The 16,506-nt window shown below is 51.8% G+C and overlaps 2 protein-coding genes across 4 annotated transcripts; both read left to right on the top strand.

Annotated features, from left to right (window-relative positions):
• Positions 1–3,533: 3,533 nt before the first annotated feature.
• AP1M2 (adaptor related protein complex 1 subunit mu 2) lies at positions 3,534–12,435 on the top strand. 2 transcript variants are annotated; one of them, XM_019744954.3, is made up of 12 exons: positions 3,534–3,678; positions 4,877–5,033; positions 5,268–5,335; positions 6,733–6,863; positions 6,975–7,122; positions 7,217–7,343; positions 7,803–7,945; positions 8,027–8,098; positions 10,229–10,387; positions 10,959–11,084; positions 11,535–11,610; positions 12,020–12,435. In XM_019744954.3, exons 1-12 carry the CDS (start codon positions 3,637–3,639, stop codon positions 12,040–12,042), a joined length of 1,272 nt encoding a protein of 423 aa, XP_019600513.1. In that variant the 5' UTR covers positions 3,534–3,636; the 3' UTR covers positions 12,043–12,435. The 2 variants fall into 2 exon arrangements, with proteins under 2 accessions (XP_019600513.1, XP_019600512.1); XM_019744953.3 differs by having other exon boundaries at positions 7,797–7,945; positions 12,020–12,183.
• Positions 12,436–13,688: 1,253 nt separating this feature from the next.
• CDKN2D (cyclin dependent kinase inhibitor 2D) lies at positions 13,689–16,253 on the top strand. 2 transcript variants are annotated; one of them, XM_019744979.2, is made up of 3 exons: positions 13,689–13,879; positions 14,155–14,310; positions 15,311–16,253. In XM_019744979.2, the coding sequence occupies exons 2-3, from the start codon at positions 14,170–14,172 to the stop codon at positions 15,668–15,670; spliced, it is 501 nt and encodes a 166-aa protein (XP_019600538.1). In that variant the 5' UTR covers positions 13,689–13,879; positions 14,155–14,169; the 3' UTR covers positions 15,671–16,253. The 2 variants fall into 2 exon arrangements, with proteins under 2 accessions (XP_019600538.1, XP_019600537.1); XM_019744978.3 differs by lacking the exon at positions 13,689–13,879 and having other exon boundaries at positions 13,928–14,310.
• The last annotated feature ends 253 nt before the right edge of the window (positions 16,254–16,506 follow it).

Here is a 16,506-nt window from a genome sequence, read left to right as displayed (position 1 = left end):
GACCTAGACGTGGCATGGGAGCTCAGAGAACGGAAACAGACACCTGTCTGAAGCAGACACCTGTCTGAAGCAGACACCTGAGAGCTGAGTGAGAATGAGGCACAGAAAGCAAAAAGGGGTAGGTATGCACTGAGCGGTCAGGTGCCAGAGGAAAGAGAGAAGGACAGAGAGGAACTGACATTAGGGAAGTCAGTGTGTCTTGGGTCAGTGGGTTCAAGTGGTGCCTCGTGGGAGAGGTCAGCAGGGGTCTAACTGTGCCAGGCAGGGCAGCTCTGGGCAATGGGGAGCCATAGGGGATGAGACAGTGAGGGTGGGTGGTAAGAGCTGTGAGTTTCAGAGCGATCCCTTTAGTGGTGTAGAGAAGGAATTGAATGGGGTGCCTGGAAGCGGGGTCCCTGAGGGAAGGCTGGGCAGGCTATAGGCACAGAGGAGGAACTGGGGCAAGGCCACAGGCCCTTGGGACAGGGGAAGCTGCAGCTGAGGCGGGGCAGCTGCTTACACAGAGAAGCTCTGTTCTCTGACCCTACTGAAGCTTTTGGGCTCATAAATTTTTCAGCCAAACAGGTCTTGAGTTTCAGATTCCAAGGCGCCTGGCCCCGGCTTTTGCGTCCTATTTACTGCCTGAAAACATCCCAGGGCCCCAGGCGAAGGGCCCTTGTGAGGTACAGTGATTCCAGGGCTGGGGCTGGCAACATGTGAAACCCCCCGAGTCACCTTCTGAGCTTGGGACTGGTAGGATCGTGGAGGACATCCCTCTTTTGGGCAGAGCCAGCATAAAACCTTGGGGTTTGCTGGGCTAGAATTCCAGCTCTGCCACTGCTAGCAGGTGACTTTGTATAAGTCGCTCACTCACTGAGCCTCAGTTTTTCTCTGTCAAATGAGGATAATAGGTTTCCCTAATTCTAAGTGATGTTCCATGGAAGGGTTCCTGTATGGGAGACCGGGAGGGCAGCACCTGGGTATAGTGAACCCCACAGAGGCCTGAGCTATTGCTGGTCATAGTAATACTTGTACCCCACGATGCAGCAGAGCAGTTGGGTGAAGGCTGGGACCCTGCTTATGAAGACTCAGATTCAAATTCTGACTCTGCTTCCAGGCTGTTTGGCCTTAAGCAAGTGGCTTCACCTCTCCCTGCCTCAGCTTCTTCTGGTGTAAAAAGACCAGGTCTTCCTCTCAGGTCCTGAATTATCAGGAAAACCATAGTTGGGAAGACCAGAGTCAAAGACAGCAAAAAATAACAAACTTAAAAGAAACAAAAAAAGACATGAAGAAGTACTAGAAGATAAGTGCCCAACGAATGTGCACTACTGCTCTGGTTATTGTGTTATTGTCAACGACAGATGCCAGTGGAGGGGGAATGGGCAGCTCTGAGAGCCGCAGCTCTCTCTCTTCCCTTCCTCAAGTCCCCTGCAGGGATGCCCACTCCACCCGCAGGGGCTGATGAAGGTTTGGGGCTGGCTTCAGGGAAGGAGGAATGAGGCCTGGGAGAGCTGTGTGTCCTCCCCTGCAGGCCTGCAGGACGCTCTGTGAAGCAGGATTTGTCCCAGCCAGGCTGAGATTGAATTTCCTTTTTCTCTCCTCCTCCAAACTTCCCTGCAGACCACATCACACAGTCAAGGAGTGGAACTGGGGTCCACAGTAGTTGATGTGCAGGGAGAAGAGGCACAGGCATGAGTTATGCCCAGAAACTCAGTGAGCATAGCCTGTGGCAGCAGCACCATGGCTGCTATGCCCACTCAACAGAATGGGAGACTGAGGCACAAGCGGTGCAATCACTAACCCAATACTCCACAGTCAACAGTAGAGTCAGGATTCAATCCCAGTACCTGTGCTCTTAACTGCCATATAGTAAATACTAATAATTATAGCAAATAATAACAACATTATTAAGTGTCGGCTACATCCCAGGCATTGCCCCAAATGTCATGTTACATGTAAGAACTCATGCAATCTGCACTATAACTTAATTAGGAACATGCAGTTACTAATTGTATTTCACAGATGTGCAAACTCAGATCCAGGGAGAGGAGGCCAGGTGCCCGAGGCCACCCCGCTGGTCCATTGCATACCCAGGACTTGAGCCCACGCAGCTATCTCCAGAGCCGATGCGCTCAACAAGCATATATAAACAATATATAAACAACAACAAAAACAATACTGGTACCAGCTTTGTGCCAGGCTCTGCTCTGGGAATCTTTCTGGAATCTTTCTCTTGGGTGGTCCCGATTCATTAGGTTGTAGTGGAAATTTTTCAAAGGCCAGCCCTTTCTCTGATCTCCCTGCCCACAGCCCCTTATTCATTCTCCAACGCACACTCTCAACCCTGCTGCCAGTTCAGTTGCCTCATCATTCCCATCCTCACTTCTGTCCAGGGATCATCTTGTTTTGGGGTTTTTATTTTTATTATTATTATTTTTTAAGATTTTATTTGGGAAGGGGAACAGGACTTTATTGGGGAACAGTGTGTACTTCCAGGACTTTTTCTAAGTCAAGTTGTTGTCCTTTCAGTCTTAGTTGTGGAGGGCACAGCTCAGCTCCAGGTCCAGTTGCCATTGTTAGTTGCAGGGGGCAGAGCCCACCATCCCTTGCGGGACTCGAGGAAATTGAACCGGCAACCTTGTGGTTGAGAGCCCACTGGCCCATGTGGGAATCGAACCGGCAGCCTTCGGAGTTAGGAGCGTGGAGCTCCAACCGCCTGAGCCACCACCGGCTGGCCCAGGGGTTTTATGTTGTGTGTCTATTGCCCTCCCTAGAATGAGAGCAGTGGAGTGGCTTTGTCTATGTCGCCATCCCTAGCACACAGAAGGTGCTCAGTAAATACTCACTGAGTGAATCATCAACAGTATCATCACCATAATGAAAGCAGCTCCTATATGCCCAGTCCAGCACACAGTAGGTGCTCAATAAATGTTTGTTAAATGAATAATATTATAGTCATAATAGTAATAACCATTTATCTCTTCAACATTCTATCAACATCTTAACGTCACACAGTAGGAGCTTATAAGTATTTTTGGAATGAATAAGAGTAACGTTAGGATAATAATAACAGCAGCTACATTTGTCCTACTTGGAATGCAACCCACAGTTCCTATCACTGAGTGAAAGAATGCACTAGTGAGTAAATATCTGAGTGAAAGAATAATTCATAAATTTTTATGGTATGAATGAAAGTATGAATGATTTGCTCAAATATTATTGAGCACCCAGTGCTGGGCATTGGAGACACAGACAGGAACAGGACAAAGTCCCTGTCCTATTGGGGCTGGCATGCGTGTGGAAAAGACAGAGGAGGAATAAGATAAATGGATGGATGGGTGGAAGGATGGACGCATGGATGAATGGATGGATGGATGGACGCATGGATGCATGAATGGACGGTCTAGGGTTTCCACCCATCAGCACTCCTGGGTGCGATGGGAAAGTGAGGCAGGGCAGCGGTCCCTTCTGAAGCCCTGCCCCTTCCAGCCCCCGCGTTCTTCTTGTACGCCGACAGCGCCGCTCACCTGGCGGCCTCCCCTTTAAGACTCACCTGGGCGCTCACCTGCGCGCGGGCGCTTCCGCAGGAAGAAGGAAGCAGCGCCACAGTCGTCTCCTGACCGCCCTCCCCGCCTCCTAGATCTGCCCGCTGCCTCCATGTCTGCCTCGGCTGTCTTCATCCTCGACGTCAAGGGCAAGGTGAGGCTGGGCGCAGGGGTGGGGCGCAGGTGGGGGAAGCACAGGTGAGGCTGCGCTCCCCCGGACCCAGGGTCGGCTTCTCCGAGCGGGCAGGAAGGCCCCAGAAAGCCCTGGGGCGTGCGAACACTCCCTCCACCAATCCCGGGGAGTTCCGGGGAGTCCCGGGTCCAATCCCATCTCCACTGTTTTCTAGCCGCGTACCTGAGGCAAGGGGCTTCGCCTCTCTAAGTCTCAGTCTCCCTTTCCTTGGAAATGGGAATAACAGAGATTCCCACCCCATGACAGTTAATACAACCTGATGCGTGTAAACCACTTAGCACAGGATACTGCTGCAAATATCAGACGGTCAAAGATAGAAATCATTATTTCTATCACCATCATCATCCACAGTATTAATATTTGGGGAAAACAGCAGGGTCAGGGAGACCCTAATTCCCCTTTGGGGCTGCCTTGTCTCTTTCTGAGCACCGTCTCCTTCAGCTTGTCATTCAATAGCAATAATAACAGTGGTGGTGAAAATAACATTCCTGATAATAATAATAGCAAGAGCTAAGGCATTTGAGGACCTGCCGTGTGCCCTCCCTGTTCTAAACACCGGACTAAACAACCTTACCAAGTAGATGCTATTATTATTGACTGCTTACTGCCTGCCAGACAGAGCTGTATGAGCTGAAAGAGGTATATGGGCATACCTTTTTTCTTTTCTTTCTGTTTGGCATAATCTTACTTTTTCTTTTACTTTTTTCTTTCTATAATCTCTCCTTCGTTTCATCCTTCCTTTCCTTTTTTATCCCAACCTCACCAGTTTGGTGCATATGAAGTCCTGGGCAAGAGCAGGAATTCTGGAGCCAGGGCACCCTGGTCCATCTCCCAGTTTCCCAGTTACTATGGACATGGTTCCTACTTCAGTTTCCCCATGTGTACATGTCTACCTTACAGGGTTGTGGTGAGAACTTAATCAGCAAGCAAACATCCAGTCTTTAGTAGAACAGGACCTGGACCTCAGTGAGGACTCTAGACACATTAGCTGTGGTTATCATGTACCCATTTCACAGAGAAGGAAACTGAGATGCAGAGAGGCAGAGCCTTGCTCAGGCCCCTTGGCCAGGAAGTAAGGTCAGAACCAGGCACTCTGATGCCCCTGGGTGGAGGGTCCTGGGATCCCAGTGGTGACTGGACCTTCTCTGCCCACCCTTAGCCCTTGATCAGCCGCAACTACAAAGGCGATGTGGCCATGAGTGAGATAGAGCACTTCATGCCTCTGCTCATGCAGCGGGAGGAGGAGGGCGCCTTGGCCCCGCTGCTGAGCCATGGTCGGGTCCACTTCCTGTGGATCAAACACAGCAACCTCTACTGTATCCGGCTACAAGTGGGATCCATGGGGGCCCAGGGTGGTGGCAGCTTAGACCCAGAGAGGGTAGGCTGAGGACAGCAGTTGCATCGCACATCGGTGGAAGCTCAGGCAAGAGTGGGGTGGAGATAGGCAGAGATGGGGGAGGTGGTGGGGGTAGGGTGGGGGGGTTCAGGATCCGTGTTCCATTTGATCCCTTTCCCAAATGGCACCTTTTTCTTAACCTCGCTGCCCACAGTGGTGGCCACCACGTTGAAGAACGCCAATGCCTCACTCGTGTACTCCTTCCTCTACAAGACAGTGGAGGTAGGTCCTGGCCTCCCATTGGCCTGTTGGTCTGTCTGTCCACCTGTCTTGCCTGCCTCTTTCAGGATCCATCTCTCCTAAGAAGCTTTGCCTGACCTCCCTGGGGGTGCCCCCATCACAGCCCCGTCACTAGCTGCTATGGGATCATCTCTCTCTATAGGGCAGGGATCTAGGGGGTCATTGAGAGGGTGTCAGTGCTCATATCTGAGCCAGAGGGAACTGGATTCCAATCCCAGTTCCCTCCACTTCCTGGCTGTGTGATCTTGAGCAAGTCACTTCTCTCTATGCCTCTAAACTGGGGGTTACAACAAGTCCTGCCACGGGGTTGTTATACAAATTAATCAAATTCATACCTCTAACATGCCTAAAACAGTGCTCAGTATACAATAAGTGCTCAATAAAGGTTTGGTGTTGTTAGCTTTATCACTAATGTTATAAAATCATATGATTTATTGAATGCTTACTATGTGCCATTCTCAATGACTGAGAAAGTGCATAGTCAATACTTTTTAACAAGAAATATTTATTGGTTTGTCTTTTCTCTGTCAGACAAAGAGAAGACACAGCTATGCATTTCCCTGTCTGTCCTGAGGAGACATAAAGGAGGTCAAACAGGAGAATATTAAATCAGTGACTGGGGTGTTAGTCTCACCATAGCCTGACACTCAGGGGAGGGGGCCTGATTGAGGAGGTGATATTTGAGCTGGTTGACAAGCAGCCCTCTGTGAGGCAAGCTGGGGGAAGAGTGTCCCAGGCAGATGGAATGGCTTATACAAAGGTCCTGGGGTAGGAATAGAAAGGTCAGTGAGATTGAAGCAGAATGAGGATTGGAGGGTGGTTCAAATCTTGATGATTGACAGGTTTCTGCTATGCTTATGCCGACTAATTCCCAGGGTCTCTTAACTTGGGGTTCCCAAACTACCACGGGCCTGTAGTTCATGAACTTAGTCATATTTCTGTATAACAGGTTTCCTTTGCCATTCTGTTTTATTTTATGCATTTACAAATCTTATTCTGAGGTGGGTCTGTGAACGTCATCAGATGTCAAATATGCAGGGATCCATGGCCCCCAAAAATCAACAGTGGTTCTGAGCCCTTCCATTTCCTCCTCTGGGAAGTTTTCCTGGACCTCCCACGTCTGGGCTCCTACTTTCCTTGTGTTTTCCTCATTATTGTACCCAACATGTTGGATGATATTACTCCTGTTACCAGTCCATTTTTCCCACTAGACTTTTCCATGAGGACAGGGACCCTGTGGGTTTTCTTCACCATTAATATCCAGGCATTGATATACAGTAGGCACTCAATAATTGCTTGTTGGCTGGATGGCTGGATGAGTGGGGACCCAGCCCTACATCAGCTGCACCTCTGTGGGTGTCTGCTCCCTGCACCCCCAGGTATTCTCTGAATACTTCAAGGAGCTAGAGGAGGAGAGCATCCGGGACAACTTTGTCATCGTCTATGAGCTGCTGGATGAGCTCATGGACTTCGGCTTCCCCCAGACCACCGACAGCAAGATTCTGCAGGAGTGAGTGGGCCATATGGGCAGCCACAGGGCAGCTCACAGGTGGGAGGAAGTCAGGGAGGGCCAGGGGAGTGTCGCTGGGTCCACCTGCTCATGTCCCCTGCCTCCTGCTAGGTACATCACACAGCAGGGCAACAAGCTGGAGACAGGTAAGTCGCGGGTGCCACCCACCGTCACCAATGCTGTGTCCTGGCGCTCTGAGGGCATCAAGTATAAGAAGAATGAAGTCTTCATTGACGTCATAGAGTCTGTCAACCTGCTGGTGAGCCCCAAAACTTTCACCCCACCCCTACCACGGCCTGGGGGCAGGATAGGGGACCCTCTGCCAATTGCCCCCACCGTGCGTGCATCCTCAGGTCAATGCCAATGGCAGCGTCCTGCTGAGTGAGATTGTGGGCACCATCAAGCTCAAGGTGTTTCTGTCCGGAATGCCAGAGCTGCGGCTTGGCCTCAATGACCGCGTGCTCTTCGAGCTCACTGGCCGTAAGTGTCTGGAGAGGGGCTCATGGAGGAGCCAGAGACCCCCTCTGTATCTGGGGACCCAGAGAATTGCAGCCCCTTCTGAAATAAGCTTTCATGTGCCCTCTGCTGGTCGTGGCCAGCAGTGCAGCTGCTGGTTCATTGAGCAAACACGGCTTCATTATTGAGTGCCAGGGGCAATGACAGAGAGCAGTGAAGAAAAAGATAAATCCTGGCCCACTTGGCTGACATTCTAGTCTATCCTAGGAGACAGGATAGCATCGTATTTAAAATATTCGCTGGATTCAGATCCCAGCTCTGCCCCTGGCCAACTGGGTAACTGGGCAAGTTACTCAGCCACTCTGGGCCTCAGTTTCCTCATCTATAAAATGGGGGTGATTGTAGCAGTGGGCGATGAAAGTAGAGGTAGGAACCCTTCCCTGGGCCCCGGGGTCACCCTGCATGCTTGGCTCCGAGTTTCAGGGAGCAAGAACAAGTCTGTGGAACTGGAGGATGTGAAATTTCACCAGTGTGTACGACTCTCTCGTTTCGACAATGATCGCACCATCTCTTTCATCCCACCTGATGGCGACTTTGAGCTTATGTCCTATCGCCTCAGCACCCAGGTGAGGCAGGGTCAAGTCCTCTGGCAGGGAGCAAGAGTTTACCCCAGAGCCTCCCAGAACTCCCCCTTCCTCTGTCTGCAGGTCAAACCGCTGATCTGGATTGAGTCTGTCATTGAGAAGTTCTCCCACAGCCGTGTGGAGATCATGGTCAAGGTAGGCCGGGGGAACAATTACTCACAGTGCTTTATCTGTCCCTCCTACCCCGTCACTGATCTAACTTCATTTCCCACCTCCCTCCTGGTTTCTCACTTCCTTCCAGCCACACTGGTCTCCTGGCTGGTTCTCAAACATGCCAGGCACCTTTCCCTCCATCCCACCCCCTGGCCTTTGCACTGGCTATTCCCTATCCCTGGATCACTCTGCCCCCCACCCACCTAGGTATCCTCATGACTCCTTTTCTCATCTCAAGTTCTTTGCTTAAATGTCACCTCAAAGAGGCCTTCCCTGATTTCCCTATTTAGAATTGGATCCCCCTAGCATTCCCCACCTCCCTTCTTTGCTCTATTTTTTAAATTCTATTACTTATCACTGTCTGATATGTTTTACTTACATATTTACTTTCTTAAAAACATAGTGTATTTATATGATTTAAATAATGATGAATTACCCAGCTTATTCAAATGTACTTGACCAGAGCCTCTGAACCCCTACGTGCCCCTCCCCCAATTCCTGCTCCCCTCTTGCCCAGAGGTAGTCACGATCTTGAATTTTATGTAAGTTATTTGCTTATCTTTATAATTTTGCCACCCACATGTGTAACCACCAATATTTTGTTTTGCCAGTTTCTGATCCTCATAGCTGTGGATTCAGGCTGTATGTTTTATATATGACTTGCTTTCTTCATGTAACTTTGATTTTTAAGATGAATTCTGGGAGTCATAGCGTAGTGCAGACACTTCTATAGCTGTAGAATATTCTACCATGGGACTCTTCTATGTCCCTTCTCTGGGTTGTTTCAGTTCTTGGCTATTCCAGTCTGCATTGCCATAAACAGCTCTGTGCGTGTCTCCTGGTGCCCCAAGCAAGGGCTTCTCCAGAGCTTATAGTTTAGCCCTCTTTTACTAATGAGGAAACTGAGGTCCGGGGGACTAAGATGTCACTCATCTAAGAACTTGGGTTCACCTGGCTCAAGAGTCTGTGTTGTTAGATTTGACTTTATTCCCCGATCTTGGGGTCTCAGGAGCTGGGTTGCAGAGCGGATGGTCACCAGGAAGGGTCTTGATGCTCCCCAATATCCCCATCTCTACATGCAGGAAAGGGGAAGGGGCTATCAAAGCTAGTGCATTTCAGGAAGACTGCCCCCCATTTACTTCCATGTTCTCTGCCCCTGTTCCCACTTCTCAAATATCCCTCCTCAAATGAATAAATAATAGCAGTAATCATAATCCTAGCTACCACACATGGAACACTTAGAATCCTTGTATTAAAAGCTTGTCCTGTATCACAAAACACTAAATATAGAGGCTGCCAAAAAAATGTATACACATTTTAAGAAAGGAAAAAACTATTAAAATTGTAATACTCAATATATACCGACAATAAGAGATGAATACAAGTCACGTTTGACTTCTGCAATTACAAGAGCTGCTCAAAGTGGTTACCATCAGCATCCAGACACTTCTGATTATGGTGAACTACTGCTTGAGCAACGTTGACCAAAGTGTCCACTTGTATACATTTTTTTGGCACCCCCGGTATATGTAGTATGTCACACAGCTCTAGATATATAGTGTAACTTCATTTATTTGTAAGGAGTGCATGTGATGGCTGAGGATGCAGACTTAATTTGAATCCCTACTGTACTAGTTACCTGCTATGTGATTTGAGCAAAGTGTTCTTTCTGTGCCTCAGTCTCCTCATCTGGAAAATGGACATTAGGAATGGATCCTACTTTAAAGAATCAGTGAGAGGGCTAAGTGGTTGGCACATGGCAGGGGCTCCATAAATGCCAGTTCTTAAATGAAAACTCTTCTGTGACAGGCTGAGAGGTGTCATTTTGAGCCAGGCAAAGGTGTGTGACACTTTACAAATGGAAGGCACCAAGGGCAGGGTCTCTGGAGTCTCGTGAGTGTGGACAAGCTTTGCCACTTGGCTGTGTGTCTCCAGGCAACTGCCTTAACTTTTCTGTGCCTCTGTTTTCCTCATCTGTAAAGTGGGCAGGACAGTGGTCCCACTTCAGGGATGTAGAGGCTCTTGATAAGACCTCACATGGAAAGGGTTTGGTGAATAGTTGCAGAATCTATGAGCAAATTCTTCACGTGCCGCATGCTCTCTCCCCAACAGGCCAAAGGGCAGTTTAAGAAGCAGTCGGTGGCCAACAGCGTGGAGATATCTGTGCCGGTCCCCAGTGATGCTGACTCCCCGCGCTTCAAGACCAGCGTGGGCAGTGCCAAGTACATGCCTGAGAAGAATATTGTGATTTGGAGTATAAAGTCTTTCCCGGTGAGCACTGGGGAAGGGTGGGGATCTGGGGGCATCTGCCCCGACTGCTTGAGGGCCAGGCAGAGAGCCAATGGGAAAGCCACATCTGCATGCACATGGTTGTCTTTGGGGGGGATAATAAAGCTTGACACCAGGCCAGTCTGGTGGTTAAGCTCCCCCTACTCAGCTCTGGAGGAAACCAGCCCTTCATTCAGATTCCTACTCTTGCCTCTCTGAGCTGGATGGCCTTGGAAATTCCTCTTCCCATTATGGAGCCTCAGTTTGCCCATCTGTGAAATAGGCAGGATCATGCTACCCACATCCTTGGGTTGCTGGAGTATTTGGCCTGACCCTGGAATCTGGGGAGAGGGTGGGTGTTCATCAGGGCCTAAAAAATGCGAGATGGTCATTAGAAGCACCCTCCCAACCAGGCTTTAGAGTCAGAAGTTTTGGCTGTGAATCCTGGCCAGGACCCTTTACTTTCTTGTCTGTTAAATGGCCTGAGACTGAATGTCCTCCAGAGGCTGCTGTGAGGATGGTCTGGGGCTTATAGGCGCCCCTCGGTGTGTTTGATACCCCCATGTGCCTTCAGGGGGGCAAGGAGTACCTGATGCGCGCCCACTTTGGCCTCCCCAGTGTGGAGAAGGAAGAAGAGGAGGGCCGGCCCCCCATTGGGGTCAAGTTTGAGATCCCCTATTTCACCGTCTCTGGGATTCAGGTGAGAGAAGCGGGCAGGGTGGCTCTTCTCCTTGACTTCTGTGGGTTCTCCTCTCTCCCATCTCTTGTCTCTCAGGTCACTGCTGCTCCCTGGCCTGGGTCTCCTCTCTTTCCACTTATTACTTCGTGCCACCTTCTTCCCCACTAGCTCATTCACTTGGGTCCCTTTCCCACCCTCAAGCTGTTCACCATTCCCTTGGCCTGTGCCACCCTGTCCTCCCAAAATTGCCGTGTCCATTTCCTTACACTATGCCATCTCTTTCCCACTGTCCTGGACCACCTTCCTTACCCCCACTCCCTCTGCTCATGCCACATCTTTGCCCCAAGCCATGTCACATCATTATTCCCAGCCTGTGCCATCTCATTCTCTCAAGTTGTGTCACATATATTCCCCTGGCCCCAGCCAGCCCTCTACCCCAAGCCTTGGCCACCTCCTTTCCTTCCCTTCCAGGTCCGATACATGAAGATTATCGAGAAAAGTGGTTATCAGGCCCTGCCCTGGGTCCGCTACATCACCCAGAGTGGTGGTAAGACAGCCCAGCTCCCTGGGACGACAGGGTCAAGAAGAAAGGGATGGTCGTGGGGCTTTGATATATTGTCGCTTGGAGAGCTCCAAAACTCAACAGGCCTGGTCTCAGGCCTACCCCATCTTTGTCACCATACCACCCTGGGCCTCAGTTTGCCCGTTTTAAAAATGGGGGCAGTTGCCAGTTCCCGGTTTTGGATAAGGGGCTGAACACATAACACTCCCATTTGCTGCCTAGAAATAGGCTTGTTGCTGTGGTTACAGTCCCTCTATTTGACACCATCCTTAATTTTGTTACATCCTCACAGGGTTGGTTGCTCATGGGCACTGGGGATGGGGAAGGGCGGGGACAGTCCCTCTGTTCCCTTTCTCCAGTTCTGAATCAGGCCCTGCCCATTGTTTCCTTGCAGATTACCAGCTTCGCACCAGCTAGAAGGATGAAGAAGTGGGGGCTTGAACATGGGCCTCCCTCCCCTTAGTCCTTGACTGCACACTTTAGAGGAAGGGAGGGAGGGGATGTGGGGAGGGTGTATGTGAGCAGGCCCTGGTTGACTTAGCAGTTTCTTGCTTCCTGCTCCCAGCACCTGGCCTCCTCCCGGCCTTGTCCTCTACCCATAGGCTGGAAGGGATGGTCTCCCTACCTCCTTCTACCTTCGGACTCCCCACTTCCACTTTTATATGAAGAAAGAGAGGAGGGGCTTGAAGGCCCCCTCAAAAGTGCCTTCTTGCCAGTAACCTGCCTTAGGGGGTATTGGAGCCTTTTCTCCTTCACAGCTGCTGAGCCCACTCCTCTACGTTTTAGAATGGCATTAAAAAGATGAATTTAGCCACTGTGTATATGTTTCTTGGCCGGGGACTGGGGATGCTAGGGACTGAATTACTGGGATGGGAGTGAACAACAAATCTATTCCTCAGCCCTGGTGATAGGTCATCTGGGCTCGCCCAGCTGCCTTCACCTCCGGGCCCGTGGCTCCGGACTTCCCTCCCCCACCACGGTCAGTTCCCCTCATAGCCGCCAGAGGGCGCTGTGACTTCTAAGTCAGATCCCTGCTCCTCTGCTCACACCCTTGCATAGTTCTCATCTTGTTAAAAGTCAAGTCCTCACTGCAGCCCACAAGCCTGATCTGCAGTCCCCCTCCCACCACCTTCTCTTTACGTCGCTCTTCCTGGACACACCAGGGCCTTTGCATTTGTAGTACCCTCCACCTGGCATGCTTTTCCTTAGATATCCACATGGCTCCTTCCCGTACCTTCAGGTATCAAATCAATGTCACCAACTCAGGGTGGCCCTCCCTAAACTATTTTCAATGGCCTTCCTTTCCCAAGAGACTATCACTTACCCCGTTTTATCAGCTCCTTAGCGTTTACCACTCTGAAAGGACTTAGTTGTTGTCTTCTTTCGCCCTAAACGTAGAGGCCTCAGAGCAGGTGCTGCCCGGCTCGCTTAACAGTTAGGCGTCTAGTACACAGTAGGTGTTCAGTAAATGTTCGAATGAATGCCTCTGTAAGAACCACCTCCCAGGCTCAACCACGTGGCAGTTGCAGCATGAACTGTCCTGCTCGCCTTTGCACTTGCTGTGCCAGGGCTAGCTCAGCCTGAGCCAGAACATGATCCCTTCTTTCACCCACTCTCATTTTCCCGTTTTATTTTCTTCACGGTGTTTAATGGTATGTTAAATTATTTAGGTGCTTGAATGTGCGCTCCCCAGCGCCGGTAACGGTTCCTGCACACGGTGGGTGGACGAAAAAACGCTCCGCGCCTGGTAAGGGCGAATAAATGCTTATCACCGAGTGAATGGTGGAACCCTGGACTGGGCGGCCCCAGTCCTGCCTCCCTTTCCCTCGGAGGTGCAGAGGTCCTGGAGCAGCCCGCGCTACCATACCCCTGACCTTTCTCCCCTGGGTCAGTTAAACCGGCCTTCTTTCCCGCCCGCCAGCCGAGTTTGAAAAACCGAAAACCCCGCCATTGCCGGCGGTCCACCGGTCGCCGCCTCTCGGCCAATCAGGAGCGGCACCGCCCACACCGAAGCGTAAAACGTCCTCGGTGACGAGTCGCCATTGGCTACACTGGATGTGTGGGCGGGGCGCCGCAAGGTCGCGCCCCGGGCAACGCGGCTGGGCTACTATGTAGCGAGTTCGTAAGAAAACAAATCCGTGGCGTTAGGGGGCGGGGCCTCGAGCACGCTGGCTCCTCCTCCCAGCGGTCGGCTTGGCGGCCGCATCCGCCGCACTGGTTCAGAAGAGACTCCGCCCGTCGAGGAAGAGGGAGGGTGAGTTGGGGGGAGACCCAGCCCCAAAGGGGCGGGCGCCGGGTTGGGCCCTGCGGGCGGCGGAGGGTTGGGCCCAGCTCCCAGCCCCTCGCGACCCACCGGCTGACAGAGGGGAGGAGCCCGCCTGGAGGGCCGGGGTCGCACCGGAGCCTCCGACTGGCAAGCCGGGCCAGAACCCTGGCTCAGGCCGGGCGCGCCGCCAGAGGGTTGTTCGGACCAGCATCCGTGGTTTGCCCGGTACTGACCGCGTTGGGGTGGGGCGGGGGGCTTCGCAGGCCGCCAGTGTCGATATGCTGCTGGAGGAGGTCCGCGCCGGCGACCTGCTGAGCGGGGCCGCGGCTCGGGGCGACGTGCAGGAGGTGCGCCGCCTTCTGCACCGCGAGCTAGTGCATCCCGACGTTCTGAACCGCTTCGGCAAGACGGCACTACAGGTGAGGCCGGGCCGACCGGCAGCGAGAACTGGGATCCCATAATCTGGTCCCAGTGGTGGCTAATTGGGATCCAGTCTCCATCTCTGGGCTGACGTTGCTCCCTGAGGTCCCCTTTCGTAGGTGGGTGGTGGATGGTGTTAGGATGGGGGAGGGGAAGTTTTTCCATCTCTGGAGTATTCCTTGTTCTCTGGGCGCCGGGGATTCGGTTTCCCTGGGGAGGTTCTTATTCCATGAGTGAGGGTTCAACTTCTTTGGATCCCGGTTTCATGGGACGGCTCTGGTTTCTTTGGGCTTCTATGGGGGGGATTCCATCGATGGAAGAAGGGATTATCTGAGAGGTATCCAGTTTCTTTGCGGGGCGGGGGTGACAGGAATCTCCATCCCTGGGTTTTTTCAGATTTCTGGTATATTATGTGAGGTTCCAATGGAGGAACAGTTACAGATTGCATGGTAGTCCCCATTCCGTGCGAGTCATTTTATAAGGGAACCCCCTTTCTTGTGGGGTCAGGTGCTCAGGGATGCATTCTGATTATATGGGAGGGGCTATTCCTTTGAGAAGGGGTTTCAGATTCCCTGGGCATCTCCTTTCCCTTGAGGGGGCTGTGAAGTTCTTTGGGGAAACGGTTCTCATTCTATGAGGCCAATTTCCTGGAGGGGGGGGTTTATATTTCCTGGTAATTTCCCTTCTCTGAGGGGGGGGTTCTCTGGTTCCTTGGGGGAGGTTCTAAGGTTCCTTAAAAGTTCCTATAGGGGCTATTCCCAGGGGCATGTCTTATCTTTAGGGGAGTCACCAGTTTCTTGGGGGTCCCTATTCCTTAAGAGACCTTGTTCTCTGGGGTCTCAAACGGCTGCCCTCAAGGACTTGTGTTCCCTGGGCTTTCCTCATTCTCCAGAGGACCTCTTCTCTGCTGTTCCCTATTTCTGAATGACCCCTCTCTCCAGTGACTCCTTTTCCTGGAACTCCTCCCTTAAGGACCCCCTACACTCTGCCCTCGCACAGGTCATGATGTTTGGCAGCCCCACCATCGCCCTGGAGCTCCTGAAGCAAGGTGCCAGCCCCAATGTCCAGGACGCCTCTGGCACCACTCCAGCCCATGATGCAGCCCGCACTGGATTCCTCGACACCCTGAAGGTTTTGGTAGAGCATGGTGCTGATGTCAATGCACCTGATGACACTGGGGCGCTCCCTATCCATCTGGCAGTGCTAGAGGGCCACAGAGCTGTGGTCAGCTTCCTAGCTGCTGAGTCTGATCTCCATCATAGGGATGCAAGGGGGCTCACACCCCTTGAGCTGGCACGGAGAAGAGGGGCTCAGGATCTCATGGACATACTGCAAGGGCACACGGTGGCACCGCTGTGACCTGGGGCCACCCACTCCAGCAACAGGACCCAGCTGGGTTTTGTCAGTAAAGGAGGAAAGAAACACTTTCTCTTCTTGCTCCTCCTGCCCACTGCCAAAGGTGGCGGGGCACCAGTTTGTGGCTTATTGGTGTTGATTTCTGGGGGGTGTGTGTTTACGGGGCATTTCTCATTTGTTTTTCTCACCCCTTTTGGTGTGTTGGGCAGAGAAGGGCTCCAGCAGTCAACAGCCACCTAAACGGTTCAGTTTCCTTCAAGCCCCATACTGCTGGGGCTGCAGATGAGTCCCAAGGGCAGAGCGTTTAAAGCTTCAGCCCCAGAGTGAGGTCATCGCTTCCAGGGCTCCTGGAACCTGGCGACTTTGGCTGGCTGTACCCAGAGAGAGACCTCAAGTGTGCACACTGCTTTCAAGCATGGGGGGAGGGGGGAGTTCCAAATGAATAAAAGGGTAGCATGAGTTCATATTTTGTTTTCCAGTCTCTTGTACAATGTTAAAGAAAATATTCTATTTATTAAGCTTTATGGAAAAAAGTTGTGTGTGATAATTTAATGTTTTTACCCATTAAATTAAGACTTGTGCCTGATCACAGTGCTGGTGGCTTCTGATTTTTGAGTCTGCGATGGAGAGTCGCACGTCCAGGATGTTCGTGGGGGCGGGGGGCACGGGGGTCGTGGCTCATGGATGCTTCGGGGAAGGGGAGAGAGTGGTAATTGTCAGGGCACCACGGGGGAGTGCGCTAGGTGGAGCAGCGGTTTGCGCTGTCGGAACGGAAGGGAAGCAGGAAACCGCGAGTGGAGAAAGGGCCCCCAGATGTCAGCTGGGTGCCGGAGCTCCGG

This window comes from Rhinolophus sinicus, chromosome 15, assembly GCF_057876585.1.
Source record: "Rhinolophus sinicus isolate RSI-liver-muscle chromosome 15, RSI-T2T, whole genome shotgun sequence".
Classification (NCBI taxonomy): Eukaryota; Metazoa; Chordata; class Mammalia; order Chiroptera; family Rhinolophidae; genus Rhinolophus; species Rhinolophus sinicus.
The sequence above is the reverse complement of the archived record's forward strand: the minus strand, read 5'-3'. Positions and strand labels throughout refer to the sequence as shown.

Bases quoted from the DNA above. Each gene is read 5' to 3' on its own strand.
- AP1M2 (XM_019744953.3), top strand. From the start codon at position 3,637: ATGTCTGCCTCGGCTGTCTTCATCCTCGACGTCAAGGGCAAG. The intron at 6,864-6,974 runs GTGAGTGGGCCA...GCCTCCTGCTAG, and splicing joins GACAGCAAGATTCTGCAGGA to GTACATCACACAGCAGGGCA. The intron at 10,388-10,958 runs GTGAGCACTGGG...ATGTGCCTTCAG, and splicing joins GGAGTATAAAGTCTTTCCCG to GGGGGCAAGGAGTACCTGAT.
- CDKN2D (XM_019744979.2), top strand. From the start codon at position 14,170: ATGCTGCTGGAGGAGGTCCGCGCCGGCGACCTGCTGAGCGGGGCCGCG. The intron at 14,311-15,310 runs GTGAGGCCGGGC...GCCCTCGCACAG, and splicing joins TCGGCAAGACGGCACTACAG to GTCATGATGTTTGGCAGCCC.